Consider the following 16,502-nt stretch of genomic DNA (forward strand, 5'->3'; position numbering starts at 1 on the left):
ACAAGTAAACTTAATTTTGATTTAAATGACAAAGAAAGGACTCTATTAACGAGCAAATTAAATATCAGCTTGGAGAACAAAAAGGGATTCTACAGACGAGCAAATTAAATATTGATCTAAATAATAAGAAAAGGAACTCTACTGACGAGTGAATTAAATATCAACTCAAATACAAAAATAGACCCTAATCACGAACAAATTAAGTTTCAACTTTACCTTATAGAGAAACAGAAAAAGGGACTCTACTGACGAGCAAACCTTAATTTTATTTTAGAAAATAGAAAAGGGACTCTACTGACGGGCAAACATATTTTGATCTAGAAAACAAGAAGGGACTCTACTGACGAGCAAACTTAATTTTTCTCTAGAAGATACTAGAATAAAAAGGACACTACTGAAAAGCAAATTAAAATTAAAACTCTCAATTAAGATAGAAATGGACTGTACTACGAGCAAATTTAGAAAATATTGTAAATTATATTTTAGAAAACAAGACTTTATTGACGAGCAAAAGTAAATGTTAAGACAAAAGAAACTCTACTGACGAACAAATTTAAAGGTTAATCAAGGCAAAATGAAATCTACTAGTGGCCAAAAATTAAATGTTTTTTTTAAAAATGGACGAAAGAAATATTGTAATATATCATTATAGAAAACAAAGGACTTTACTGGCGAACGATTTGAATATGAATCTAGAATATGAAAAAAGGACTCTACTGACGATCAAGTTTAATTTTTAATAAGGAAAGGACTCTACTGACGAGTAAATTTAATTTTTCAGAAGACAAAGACTCTACTGATGAGCAAATTAAATATTGATCTAAATAATAAGAAAAGGAACTCTACTGACGAGCAAATTTAAAGGTTAAGGCAAAAAGAAATCTACTGATGGCCAAAAATTAAATGTTTTTTTTTTTAAAAAAAAGGACGAAGGAAATATTGTAATATATCATTATAGAAAACAAAGGACTTTACTGGCGAACGATTTGAATATGAATCTAGAATATGAAAAAAGGACTCTACTGACGATCAAGTTTAATTTTTAATAAGGAAAGGACTCTACTGACGAGTAAATTTAATTTTTCAGAAGACAAAGACTCTAATGACGAGCAAATTAAATATTATTTTATAATAAGAAAAGGAACTCTACTGACGAGCAAATTGAATAGCAGCTTGCAGCAAATTCAGGACATTTTTCAAAATTACAAAACATTTTCCAAGATTTCAGAAACTTTTTTGAGTATACCAGACATTTTTCAAGATCATAGAAATTTTCTAAATATAGTAAATTTATGTAAAAAAAGGAATAATTAGTCAATTATTATTATTTACCTGTTCTGCCTGGAAGTTGCTCGAATTGCTCGACAGTGTGAACCCTTCCATTTTCTTGTCGCCTGTGTTACCTGTCAGGCGGCATTTGCCTGCAACCTGAGACCATTTTTCGTTGATTGTTTGTCTTGTTTTGTCGTCGTAACCTGAAAAATGATAAAGTTATTTAAAAAGAGACTCTACTGACGAGCAAACTCAAATTTATTATATTAGGAATAATGACCAAGAACAAAAAAGGAACTCTACCGACAAGCTAACAAATGTGTGGAAAATATTATAGAAAAATGACTCTACTGACGACCAAATTAAACTAGGGCTAGAAATATGTTAAGGTAAAAAGGACTCTACTGACAAACAAATTTAACTTGACAAAAATATTACTAGATTATTGAGACGTTTGTCGAGTATGTTACTATAATGTGCTCGTCGAGACCTTTCATTTGATACCCCACATACCCTATATTTGAAGTAAAACTTTTTAACTCAGGTTTGATTCCAAGTGCTGCAACCCAATAGTTGGCTTTTTATTGTATCTCTTGTAACTTTTGAACCGTTTGTCCGAGGTAAATGAAATATTCGGCAAATTTGTTCTAAATTGAAAGATCTATGATATCTACTAATATAGTATTACCATACGTCAAGTTAGTATATTTTAATATTGCCAAAATTGACTCTGTGACGTTCGTCAAATTTGTTACTATAATAATTGGTTAGTGCTCGTCGAGACCTTTTATTTGATACCCCACATGCCTATATTTGAAGTAAAACTTTTTAACTCACACTTGACCCCGCGTTCGGCAACCGAATGGTTTACTTTTTATTGTATATCTTGTAACTTTTAAACCGTTTGTCCGAAGTAACTGAAATATTCGGCAAATTTGTTCTTGATTAAATTATCTATAATGTCTTTTACTAGAATTTGATTTTACAGCAACTTGATATACTTTAAAATAGCAAAAAATGCTTTCAAAATGTAAATAAATTATGTATACGGAACCCTATTAGTTTGATGAGTCTATTACAAAGATATTTGTCTAGTGCTCGTCGAGACCTTTCATTTGATACCCAACAAGCCTATGTTTGAAGTAAAACTTTTTAACTCATTGATTATTGATCCGCTGATAAAAAAGGACTCTACTGACGAGCAAACTAAAATTCTTTTATTTTTCTCTTACCAATTCTCCTGATTTTGAGTTCTGTGGCCAATCCGTTCAATTTCTTCAAATCCTTAAACCGGCCAGAAAATTCGGCCTGAAGGGCCTTCGTATCGGCGTCGTGATTATTGGCCAGGTCCATCCTGTCGCTGATTGTGTCAATAAATTGGGACAATTCGAACAAAAGTCGGTTGTAGTTGAAGAGGTTCTCTTCGGCCTGTAGAGTTTGGGACTTTCTGGTCTCTGCTTCGGACATAACCTAGAAGGAAAAAAATTGATATTGGTAAATATTTACAATTTTTCTTTAAATTTTTACGAGTGCTTGCGGTGTTGCCCGAGCCTAACAGGCAGGTTTTCCATACGTTTTTAGTTAGGCTCGGTTCTACATGGTGAGCGTTTCTTCAATAATTTAGTGAAGATTGACAATTGTGAATAAACTAGTGCAAGTATAAACTGCCATTTTTAACTCTTTCTCTTTGCTCCGTATCTCCGTAACGGCTGGGCCTGCCTTTGCCAAAAACTAATCAACACATCTCCCCCCATCAAAAGGAATCGAATGTTTTTTGAACCATAAAACTTATTCCTAAGCCAAAAGAAACTCTACTGACGATCACAATTATAACTGATCCAATTAAAAATATCAACAAAAAAAAACTTCACTGACAAGCTAACAAAAATACATTGGAAGCACTTATCTTTGCAAAATGGGACTCTACTGACGAGCAAATTGAAAATAATGAGAATAGGGACTCTGCTGTTCTGCTGAAGTGTAAAATAGGCTCTGCTGATAAAAAAACTAATTAAAAATAAGAAGAAGGTACTCTACTGACGAGCAGGACTAAATTATAAACTATAATATAGAAAAAAGGACTCTAATGACGAGCAAACTCAAATTTTGATCTGAAAAATTAAAAAGGGATTCTACTGATGAGCAAAAATAAATTATAAACTAAAATTTGAGACAAAATAAACGAAAAGGAAAAAGAAACTCTATCTAACTAAAAACGTAAGAAGAAGAGACTCTACTGACGAACAAACTAAATTAAAAAATAGAAAAGGGATTCTACTGACGAGCAAACTTGATCTCGATCAAAAAGTTAAGCAAAGCGATTCTACTGACGAGCAAAGTGAATCATAAACTAAAAGATTAAAAAGGATCTCTACTGATGAGCAAACGTAATTTATATCAGAAAAATGAGAAAGGACTCTACTGACAAGCAAATTCTAAATTATTTTTTTTATAATTCAACCACATTTCGTACGTCTCTAATATTCTACATCATATAACTATACAAAGTTTCATCAAAATAATTAAGTAAAAAAGGGACTGTAATGACGAGCAAACTAATATTCATCATAATACATTTATTAAGGTGGAAAGGAACTCTACTGACGATCAAACAAATATTGAGATGAATCTGTAGACGAGCAGAATATTTTGTATTAGGAAAATCGGAATGTAACGAAAAAAGACTCAACTGACGAGCTAACTAAATTAAAAAAAGAAAGAATTCTATTGTCGATCAAACAAAACTTTAAAAAATCTACTGTCTAGCTAAATATGTCAAATGGCAATACTATAAAATCACAAAAATTACACTTTGGAAATTGAATAAATGGCTGGTATTGAACACTATTGGTTTGTAGTAATGTTGGATACAATATTTGGATAGTGATCGTCGAGACCTTTCATTTGATACCCCACATGCCTATATTTGAAGTAAAACTTTCTGACTTATATCTGTCCTCGTGCTATGCAACCCATTGGTCGGCTTTTGTTACATCTCTTGTAACTTTTGAACCATTTGTCCGATTTGAATGAAACATTCCGCAAATTAATGCTAAATTACACTATCTATAACACTGACTAGTATAGAAACTTTACAACAAGTTAGTATACTTTAAATTTGCAAAGATTAGAAATTATTTACTGAATATATGATACCCCACATGCCTATATTAGAAATAAAACTTGTCATCTCATATTTGACCACAAGTTCTGCAACCCATTGGTCGGCGTTTTATTAAATCGTTTGTAACTTTTGAACAGTTTGTCCGATTTGAATGAAACATTCGACAAATTTGTTCAAAATTGAATAATCTTCAATATTGTCTTTTACCCTAATGCCCTACAGCAACTTCGAATACTTTAAAATTGCAGTTGAAGCGAGAGAAATGATCTAAAGTACTAAAGCATACTAGTTTTTAATTTAAATATGAAAGAAAAAGGAACTCTACTGACGAGCAAACTATAAAAATAACAAGGAGAGACTCAACAAGCAAACTATAAAAACTAAGAAAAGGGGACTCTAAAAAATAGAAAAAAGGTATCTGTACTTTCTTATAATATATTCGAACTATACATCAACTTGGTATATTTAAAATAAAAAAGAAAATGATTCAGTTTTAATGATTATGATTTATAAATAATTTAGTTAGTATGATATTTGTGTAGTGCTCGTCGAGACCTTTCATTTGATACCCCACATGCCTACATTTGAAGTAAAACTTTCTGACTTATATCTGTCCGTCGTGCTCACGCAACCCAATTGGTCGGCTTCCGTTACACCTCTCGTAACTTTTGAACGGTTTGTCCGATTTGAATAAAACATTCCTCAAACATACGCTAAATTACATTATCTATCTATTATCACCCTTACCTTGGCCCATTTCTCCCTCAACCGATCCTGACACTCGACCTTCAGCCTCTCAGCGACCCCAGGCTCGGCCCTAAGCACCAAATTATCCCCTTTACTGATCAAAGTTGCAGCATCGCTGGCCAAGGACCCTATCTCAGTCCTTAGAACCTCCAGTCTGGCAGCAGGGTCTTTTAAACCCTCCAAACCTCTGAGGGTCATCGATACTCCGTCCATACGTTTCAACATGGCCCTTGCGGCCCTTTCGTAGGATATGTCCGGGTCTAGGTTCTTGGTGGTCTTTGGGATTAGTTTGGGGGTTGATGTAGGTGATTCGGTGGTTATGGTTGTGGGTTTGGGGATTTTTGATGGTGCTGGGGAGGATGGGGATGATGTGGTTGGTGGTAAGGTGGATTTTTGGGTTTTGAGGGTTGTTTTGGGGGATTTTGGGATTGGTTTGGGCGATTTGGGGGTTTTGGGGGATGTTAGGGGGCTTTTTGGGATTTTGGTGGTTATTGTACCTGAAATAGATTAAAGAAGTATGAGTATATAAATTGATAGAAAAGAAGAAAAGAGATTCTACTGACGAGCAAACTTAAATGTCTCGATAAAAAATTGGATGAAAGGACTCTACTGACGAGCAAACTTAAATATCTCGATAAAAAAATTGGATGAAAAGACTCTACTGACAAGCAAACTAATTATTCAATCAAAGAACCAATATAGTCTACAATAGAAAATGTAAAAGGGACTCTACTGACAAACAAATTAAAAGTTGACTAATAAAAAGAAGAAAATAAAAAAAATGTACTACATAAAAAATGAATTTATTAAAAAGGGACTCTACTGACGAGCAAACTAAAACTAAAATTAAAAAAGGCGAGCATATTTGAAATAAAATTGAGAAGGAGACTCTACTGACGAGCAAATTAAATTGCAAACTAAAAGAGAAAACTAAAGATATAGTAAAAATGGACTCTACTAATGAGCAAAACAAATTGAAGAAAAAGAACTCCACTGACAAAGAAATATATTAATAAAGCAAGCAAACATTAGAATTTGATTTAAGAAAATGTTCTTTTTCGTGTAATATTTGTTTATACTGAAAAGATGTTTTATCTTATTTCTGTTAATTTAAGAAAGGACTCTACTGACAAGAAAAAATTATAAAATTTTGTTGAAAAGAAACGAACTCTACTGACGAGCAAAGTAAATTGAAAATAAGAAAATTTAACAAAATAATTACATTGACAAAAAACTTGATATTGATCTTAAAAATAAGGGCTCTACTATTAGTTCGCTGTTTGTTTACTAGTTTTTTAGTTAGGTTTTTGTTTACTAGTTTGTTTAAAAGTGATTCTACTGACGAGCGAACCTTAATTTCGCCCTAAAAAATTAAAAAAAAGGGACTCTACTGACGAGCAAACTTAAGATTTAGTTTAGAATTTAAAAAAGGGACTCTACTGACGACCAAACAATAATTCCGATCTAGAAATATAAAAGGGACTCTACTGAAGAGTAAATCAAATATAAAACAAAATGGAACTTTACTAACAAACAAACTTTAATTCTAATCTAAAAAAAAGGACTCTACTGATGAGCAAACTTTAATTGTGTTCTAGAATATAAAAAAGAAACTCTACTGACGACCAAACATTAATTCTGATCTAGAAATATAAAAGGGACTCTACTGACGAGTAAACAAAAATTAAGATAAAACAGAAAGGGACTCTACTGACGAGCAAACAAAAATTAAGATAAAACAGAAAGGGACTCTACTGATGAGCAAACTAAATAGCAATCTAGAAGACTAAAAAGAGACTCTACTAACGAGCAAACTAAATACCAATTTAGAAGACTAAAAAGGGACTCTACTGATGAACAAACTAAAAACTAGTGGGGTGGGTGGCATCGTGCCTTAAGGCAAATTGCTGGAACTTCCCGTACCGTAACGAAATGTTCGAGGAATACTGAATGTTTTCAAATAGATTATTATAAATATTTTAACATTGTCTAATATTTATAAGAATTATATAAACTGAATAGCAAAGTTGAAATTATTTGTTTCAACAAAAAACTAAAAAAAAAAAAAAGAAAAAAAAAAAAAAAAAAGAACAAAAATTTTTTTTTCCAAAATCAATTATTTTGTTAAGACAAGCAGAAAGTTTTTTGAATTATTCAAATCGGACGCTTAGTTCTCTCAAAAACTGCCATTTTTTACATATTTAGCTCCGTATCTTCGAAATGGCTGGGCCTGCCTTTGCCAAAAACTAATAAACACTTCTCCCAATCATTACTAATTGAATGTTTTTTAGATCATTCAAATCGGATACTCCGTTCTCTCAAAAATTCGATTTCTATTTTCCGCACTCTTTGCTCCGTGTCTCCGAAACGGCTGGACCTGCCTTTGCCAAAAACTAATCAGCTCTTTTCCCTATCAATAGGAATCGAATGTGTTTTGAACCATTCAAATCGGTTGATCCGTGCGCCCTAAAACGTGACTGGAAATTTGTATCCACACATACATACACACACACACACACACACACACACACACACACACATCCATTTTTTCTGAGGTATGCCAAAACGTTCAGAAACCTTCAAAACGTCGAGAAATGTAAAAATTTTCAATTCCGATTTTCGGCCCATTACAATAACTTACCCTACGGGAAGTTAATAAAATTGAAAAGGGACTCTACTGATAAGCAAAATTAACTTAGATCTAAAAAATTTAAAATATGATCTAGAAGAGTAGAAAAAGGACTCTACTGACGATCAAAGTTTAACTTTGCTATAGAAAACGGAAAAGAGACTCTACTGACGAGCAAACTTAAATTCTGATCTAGAAGAGTAAAAAAGGGACTCTACTGACGAGCAAATTTATAATTTCAATCCAAAAGATTTAAAAAAAAACGCTACTGAACAAATAAAAAATATAACAAAAATAGACTTTACTGCTGAAATATGCACATTGAATGATGGTAGGTTATAAAACAATTGACTCTATTTTAGAGGTTCATTTGCATCTGTACTGTTTTTTAGGGCTTTTGATGTTGAACTCTTGTACATTGAGGTTTGTGTCTTAGAAATACCTGTTAATTGGACTGAAATTGATGGATCAAAAGTGTGTTATCATCATAATATTTTACCCAGATATATAACAAACATTAATTTATTTTACTAGGTGAATTCTTCTAAAATTCTATCTTTAATCTTATAAAAGGACTCTACTGACAACCATCTCACCTGTAGATACAGTTTTGGGCGAAACAGCCACGACCTGCACCCTCGTCGTAGTCTCACCATCCGGAAAATCAAACTTCCTCTTCTCGCCGTCCTTTGGGGTTTGAGGCTTCGGAGAACATTTTTTGAACACCTCCTGAACCGATTGTGATGATTCTACTATCACCGGTGGCTCCACATTCGGCATCTGTTTGAATCTGATGTCGTCCGTCTTCTGAGGAGAACCCAAAGTGGACGTGGAAGCCGAATCGTCCAAACTGGTGGTGTCATCTAGTTGCATGGGTTCGACTTTCTTGGGACTCGGTTTGGATTCTTGGTTGTCCGATGAGATTCTCGACTGGAAGGAAAGATATAAGTGAGATAAAGCAAAGGGATTCTACTGACGAGCAAGCTGTATAGAGATATAGATGATACATAAAGGGACTCTACTGACGAGCAAACTGAAAATAAAATAGAAAAAGGGACTCTACTGACAAGCAAAGAGAAAATTAATAGCATGGAGAAAATTAACAGCAAAGGGACTCTACGGGCAAACCAAATTTATAAAAAAAATTTGTAAAAAAGGGAGTCTACTGACGAGCAAACTGAACATAAAAAAAAAATATAAAAAACAAAAAAAAAAAATAAAAGAAAAATAAAAAAATAAAATATAATAAAAAATAAAATATAATAAAAAATAAAAGAAAAAAAAATAAAATAAATAAAAAAAAGTATAAAAAATGAAAAATAAACATTGGTAGAAAAGGGACTCTACTGACGAGTAAATTGAAAATTAATAGAAAAAAGGACTCTACTGACGAGCAAACTGAACATAAAAAAATAAAAAATAAAAAAATAAAAAATTAACATTGATAAAAAAGGGACTCTACTGACGAGCAAACTAAAAATTAATAGGAAAAGTGACTCTACTGACGAGCAAATTAAAAAATATTTAGAAAAAAGACTCTACTGACGAGCAAACTGAACATAAAAAATTAAATAAATTAAAAAAAAAACAAAAAAATAAAAAAATAAAAACATAAAAAGAAAAAAAAAGAAAATATAATAAAAAATAAAAGAAAAAAAATAAAATAAATAAAAAAAAGTATAAAAAATAGAAAATAAACATTGATAGAAAAGGGACTCTACTGATAAGCAAACTGAAAACTAATGAAAAAAGAACTCTACTGACGAGCAAACTAAAAATTAATAGGAAAAGTGACTCTACTGACGAGCAAATTAAAAAATATTTAGAAAAAAGACTCTACTGACGAGCAAACTGAACATAAAAAATCAAAACATAAAAAGAAAAAAAAATAAAAAGAAAAAATTAAAAAAATAAAAGAAAATGTTAAAAAAATAAAAAAACATTGATAGAAAAGGGACTCTACTGACGAACAAATTGAAAATTAATGGAAAGGGGACTCTACTGACGAGCAAACTGAAAATTAATAGAAAAAGGGACTCTACTGACGAGCTAATTGATTTAGATATTAGATAAACAAGTAATAATTTAGAAAACGGGGATTTTGTTTACGAGTAAATTAAATTTGAATTAGTAAAATATTAAGAAAAGAACTCTACTGACAAGCAATTTGAATACTAGAAAATTCAGACATTTTTGAAAGAAAAATGGGTTTCTTTTACCGAGCATAATAAAGTTCTACTGATGAGCAAAACAAACTTACAGTAAAAGGAAGTCTACTGACCAGCAAGCGAAAAATTTAAGGAAAAGGGACTCTACTGACAAACAAAAGATATGAAAAATGTATGAAAAAAGAACTCTACTGATGAGTGAACAAAAATTCATTACCAAAAAGGACTCTACTGACAAGCAAATTAAAAACTATTTAGAAAAAGTTCTCGACTGACGAGCAATTTAAAAAATTAATGAAAAAGGGACTCTACTGACGAGCAAATTGGAAATTAATAAAAAAGGGACTCTACTGACGAGCAAACTGAATTTATTATCGAAAATTCCAAAAAGAGACTTTACTGACGAGCAAATTGGAAATTAATAAAAAAGGTACTCTACTGACGAGCAAACTGAATTTATTATCGAAAATTCCAAAAAGAGACTCTACTGACGAGCAAATTGGAAATTAATAAAAAAGGGACTCTACTGACGAGCAAACTGAATTTATTATCGCAAATTTAAAAAAGGGACTCCACTGACGAGCAACCTGAACATAAAAAAATAAAAAATAAAAAAAGTAAAAATAAAAAAGAAAAAAAAATAAAAAAATAAACAATAAAAAAAATTCAAAAAAAAACGAAAAAAACGAAAAAAACGAAAAAAAGTAAAAAAAAAACAAAAAATAAAAAAAACATTTATAGAAAAGGGACCCTACTGATGAGCAAACTGAAATAAAATGAAAAAGGGACTCTACTGACGAGCAAACTGAAATAAAATGCAAAAAGGGACTCTACTGACGAGCAAACCGAAAATTAATAGAAAAGGGACTCTACTGACGAGCAACATGAAAATTAAATGCAAAAAGGTCCCTACTGATGAACAAACTAAGAAGTGATGGAAAAGAGACTCTACTGACGAGCAAACTGAAATAAAATGCAAAAAGGACTCTACTGACGAGCAAACCGAAAATAAATAAAAAGAGACTCTACTGACAAGCAAATAAAACTAGCAAGAACCAAAGGACTTTACTGACGAGCAAATAAAGATGTCAAAAGAAAAAAGAACTTAACTGACGACCAAAAAAATAACAATGAAAAAGAGATACTACTGACGAGCAAAAATTAGAAAATATTTGGAAAAAGGGACTCTATTGACGAGCAAATATATGAAATCTACTTATGAAAAATATATGTAAAAAGAGACTCTAATGACGTGCAAAAATGAGAAATATGTTTGAAAAAAAAAAAGTAAATTTTAATATGACCAAAATAGACATTGTGATGTTTGTTGCTATGATATTTGTATAGTGCTCGTCGAGACCTTTTATTTGATACCCCACATGCTTATATTTGAAGTAAAACTTCATAACTCCTATTTGTTCACGAGCTCCGCAACCCATTGGTCTACATTTTGTTGTATCGCTTGTAACTTCTGAACCGTTCGTCCAAATTGAATGAAATATTCTACAAAATTCCACTTTAGACAACTATCTACAATATGTAATGCTTAACAGCAACTTTGAGTACTTCAAAATTGTAAAAATTGACATCGCGACTTAAATAAATGTCTTATACGCAACCCTATTGATTTTTTGAGTGTTTTGGTATGATTTTTGGATAGTGCCTTTTATTTGATACCCTACATGCCTATATTTGAAGTAAAACTTCATAACTCATATTTGACTCCGAGCTCCACAACCCATTGGTCTACTTTTTATTGAATCTCTCGTAACTTTTGAACCGTTCGTCCAAATTGAACGAAACATTCGGCAAATTTGTACAAAATTCTATCATCTACAATATGTATTAGTCTGTAACACTCTAGTGTACTTTAAAAATGTAATAATGGACTTTACGAATTAAATAAATGTCTTGTACGGAACCCTATGGCTTTATAGAACCTATAAGTATGATTTTCGGATAGTGCTAGTCGAGACCTTTCATTTGATACCCAACATGCCTATAATTGAAGTAAAACTTCATAACTCGTATTTGACTCCGAGCTCCGCAACCCATCGGTCTACTTTTTATTGAATCTCTTGTAACTTTTGAACCGTTCGTCCAAATTGAATGAAATATTCGACAAAATTGCACTTTAGACAACGATCTAACGATATGTAATACTTTAAAATATAATATGTAATTCTTTATGTATAGTTTTGAGCAAAAATTATAAAAATATTTGTAAAAAAGAGACTCTACTAACAAGCAAAAATTATAAAAAACATTTCACACAAAAACGTCAATTTTAAACCATCATCATCATCATCCTGCCAATCTTACCTCCAACATCTGTCTCTCAATCAACCTGCCCATCACCACTGCACCATCACCATCATCAACATCAGAACTGGACAAATCATCCTGAGAAGCACCAGCAGCGACATCATCATCTTCGGAGAAAACCAGAAGCTCATCATTCTCTTTGTCACTTCCGTAGAAACTGTCACAATCATCATCAGGAAAAGAAGAACTGATCGAGGTAAAAGTCTTTCTTGGTTCATCATTTGTCGATTTTGGGGAAGTTCCAGAAAAGTTGGATGATTTTAGTTCAAAGTTGGTCAAATTTGGAGCTCCTGCTGAAGAGCTGGTCGATTTTGGAGTTGATTTTGGATCAGTTCCCGAAGAGCTGGTTGATTTTGGAGCAACTGCTGAAGAGTTGGCCGATTTTGGAGCAAATTTTGGATCATTTGCTGAAGAATTGGTCGATTTTGGAGCAACTGCTGAATAGTTGGTCGATTTTGGAGCAAATTTTGGATCATTTCCCGAAAAGTTGGTCGATTTTGGAGCATTTCCCGAAGAGTTGGTCGATTTTAGATCATTTCCCGAAGAGCTGGTTGATTTTGGAGCATTTCCCAAAAAGTTGGTCGATTTCGGAGTAGATTTTGGATCATTTTCTGAAGAGTTGGTTGATTTTGGAGCATTTTCCGAAAAGTTGGTCAATTTTAGGTCATTTTTCCGCAGAGTTGGTTGATTTTGGATCATTTCCCGAAGAGTTGGTTGATTTTGGATCATTTTCCGAAAAGTTGGTCAATTTCGGAGTAGATTTTAGAGCACTTTCCGAAAAGTTGGTTGATTTTGGAGGTTCTGCTGAAGAGTTGGCCGATTTTGGAGCATTTTCCGAAAAGTTGGTCAATTTTGGAGTCGATTTTTGGAGCACTTTCTGAAGAAGTGGTTGATTTTGGAGCATTTGCACAAAAGTTGGTTGATTTTGGAATCGATTTTAGATCATTTCCTGAAGAGTTGGTTGATTTTGGAGCAACTGGTGAAAAGTTGGTCGATTTTGGAGAAGTTCCTGAAGAGTTGGTTGATTTTGGATCATATCTCGAAAAGTTGGTTGATTTTAGAGCTTCTGCTGCAAAGTTGGTCGATTTTGGTGCTTCTGCGAAAGAGTTGGCTGATTTTGGTGCTTCTGCGAAAGAGTTGGTCAATTTTGGAACTTCTGCTGCAAAATTGGTCGATTTTAGAGCTTCTGCTGAAGAGTTGGTCGATTTTGGAGTCAATTTTGGATCATTTCTCGAAGATTTAGCCAATTCTGGATCATTTCCCAAAGCACTGGTCAATTTTAGGTCATTTTCCGAAGAGTTGGTCGATTTTGGAGCAAATTTTGGTTCATTTTCCAAAAATTCGCTCGATTTTACATCACTTCCCAAAAATTCGCTCGATTTTACATCATTTCCCGTCAATTTAGGCGAATTCAAACTCTTCCTAGAAATCCTATCAGCAGCACTACCACCAATGGAGGTACCTGTAGGCCCTTTAGCACCTCCAGGATCACTTTTGATATTCCCGACCAACCTGTAGGTCTTACTGAGCTCAACCTGCTTTTTTAGGACAACCTGGTTGTCCTGATCTAAAGTTTTTATCGTAGCTTCATCTGCGCGCTTCAGTTTATCCGTCATCTCCAAACAAACATCACGAGGAGACGATGGTAATAGACTATAGTCTTGGTTTTTTGTAGGTAAAATATTATAGTCCTGGGTTTTTGTCACCCCCAAAGTTCTTTCGTCCTCCACTGGTGATGGTGGAGGACTAGGCAAATCCTCTTCCACAGATTTTCTAACTTTCAAACGCTGTCTATCACCATTCCCCGGGGCACGACGTTTCAACTCCACTTTTTTCCCATCATCCAAAGACTTGATTAAACCTGCAGCCCAACTGGACAGATTTTGATTTTGATTTTGATGCTGATGCTCCTCATCTTCCGTATCAGTGTCTTCGCCAACCACCACCTGTTGAGGCATGCACAACGTTGCCAAATCGCCCTTCTTGACCTCCACAACCTGGGGGGATTGATTGCCCCTGCTTTCCTTGACCTCCACCACCATCCGGCAGTGGGGGGACTGATTGCCCCTAATTGGTGTCTTAGTACATTCTACCAAATCAGGTACAGATGGTTCAACCTGGAGACGTCTCCTGACTGTGTCACTGACCACCACGATGTTGGTTGATTTGGCGGTTAGTTGATCCTGTGGACAAGGTTGTTTTGGTGTCACTTGTTTTGGTTTGGTTTATATATTTGGAGGTTAGTGCCATGCACATGTAGTGTCCCTTGTTCCGCCGATGCCTTATGGTTAAAATGGTGGTGCTTTGAGGTTGGTTTGTTGAGGTTGGTTTGGAGGTTATTCCATGCAATGTGCTCCAATGTGGTGGTGATGATGTGATGAGGAAATGTGCAGTGGTGCAGTGTGATGGTGTGATTGAGAGAATAAATTTCATGATGATGGTGTTAAGAGTAGTTTGAGCTAAGATCGGTACAGACGTTTTTTCCACCAAATTTATATATACATGTATATATATATATATATATATATATATATTCCAAAAGAAAAAAAAATTGGAAAAATTCCAAAGGCATTCGGTAAATAAATAAACATACAGCCATCTATCGGTTAGCTTACGAACTATTTTATTTTAAAGTCCCCTTTTCATGTTATAAATCAAAATTACAATTTCATCGTGAGTAGAGTCCCTTTTTCTAAATTGTCTTTGAATTTTTGTATCAGTAGAGTCCCTTTTTCTAAATTGTCTTTGAATTTTCGTGTCAGTAGAGTCCTTTTTTTCTTGAGTTTGCTTGTCAGTGCAGTCCAATTTTTTATATTTAAATCCTTTTTGATCTTCTCGATCAGAACCAATTTTGCTCGTCAGTAAAGTCCTTTTTTGTTATCTTATGGATCAAATTTCAAGTTTGCTCGTCAGTAGAGTCCCTTTTTTGTAATCTTTTGAATCAAATTAAAGTTTGCTCGTCAGTAGAGTCCTTTTTTGTTATCTTTTAGATCGAAATTGAAGTTTGCTCGTCAGTAGAGTCCCTTTTTTGTAATCTTTTGAATCAAATTAAAGTTTGCTCGTCAGTAGAGTCCTTTTTTGTTATCTTATGGATCAAATTTCAAGTTTGCTCGTCAGTAGAGTCCCTTTTTTGTAATCTTTTGAATCAAATTAAAGTTTGCTCATCAGTAGAGTCCCTTTTTGTTATCTTTTAGATCGAAATTAAAGTTTGCTCGTCAGTAGAGTCACTTTTTGTAATCTTTTAGATCGAAATTTTAAGTTTGCTCGTTAGTAGAATCCCTTTTCTAATTTTCTCAATTAAAATTAAAGTTTGCTCGTCAGTAGAGTCCCTTTTTGATAAAATATTTTTGTCATTTTGGATTAAAAATTCTAAAAAGCACCCAGGCTAAGCACAGTCTAAGCGCCGCTCTGGTACAAATGTTGTACCCAAGTGCGTTTAGACTGTTTATATATGGAGTACTTTTCCAATTTTATGATAACTATTGAATAAAAATGTGAAAATGCCGCCAAGCTAAGCACAGTATAAGTGAAAATGTCGCACAGAATTATTTGCAAATGCGTTTAGACTATGACTATACCGGAGCACTTTTTCAATTTTGTGCAAATTAAGCAAGTATTTTTTTAATTTTAACTGAGAAAATTAGAAAAGGGACTCTACTGACGAGTAAATTTTAATTTCTATCTAAAAGATTACAAAAAAGGACTCTACTGACAAGCAAACTTGAGATGTGATCTAGAATTTAAAATAAGGACCTACTGACGAGCAATCTTAAAATTTGATGTAGAATCTTAAAAAAGGACTCTACTGACGAGCAGACCTTAAAATTTGATCTAGATTACAAAAAGGGACTCGACTGACGAGCAAACTTAAAATTTAATCTGAAATTTCAAAAAGGGACTCTACTGACAAGCAAACTTAGAATTTGATCTAGAATCTAAAAAAGGACCCTACTGACGAGCAAACTTTAATTTGCATCTAAAAGTTACAAAAAGGGACTCTACTGACGAGCAAACTTAAAATTTAAGCTATAATTTAAAAAAGAGACTCTACTGACGAACAAACTTTTACAAAAAACGACTCATCTGACGAGCAAACTTTAATTTTAATTGAGAAAATTAGAAAAGGGACTCTACTGATGAGCTAACTTAGAATTTAATCTAGAAGATTAAATAGGGACGCTACTGACGAGTAAACTTAGAATCTAAAAAAGAGACTCTACTGAACAGCAAACTTAAA

At 33.2% G+C, this 16,502-nt stretch overlaps 1 protein-coding gene across 1 annotated transcript in view; it reads right to left on the minus strand.

The window, feature by feature from the left end:
- Positions 1-12,994, minus strand: part of LOC113378406 — a gene marked incomplete in the record, with an annotated part of 191,058 nt that extends 178,064 nt beyond the window's left edge. The window contains 5 exon segments of the mRNA XM_026618933.1: positions 1,333-1,475; positions 2,505-2,742; positions 5,144-5,640; positions 8,369-8,702; positions 12,263-12,994. Coding sequence (XP_026474718.1) covers positions 1,333-1,475; positions 2,505-2,742; positions 5,144-5,640; positions 8,369-8,702; positions 12,263-12,994 — 1,944 coding nt within the window.
- Between the last annotated feature and the right edge of the window lie 3,508 nt (positions 12,995-16,502).

This window comes from Ctenocephalides felis, unplaced genomic scaffold (assembly GCF_003426905.1).
Source record: "Ctenocephalides felis isolate EL2017-DRISC unplaced genomic scaffold, ASM342690v1 CF-g0.4_SCAFFOLD_01886, whole genome shotgun sequence".
NCBI lineage: Eukaryota > Metazoa > Arthropoda > Insecta > Siphonaptera > Pulicidae > Ctenocephalides > Ctenocephalides felis.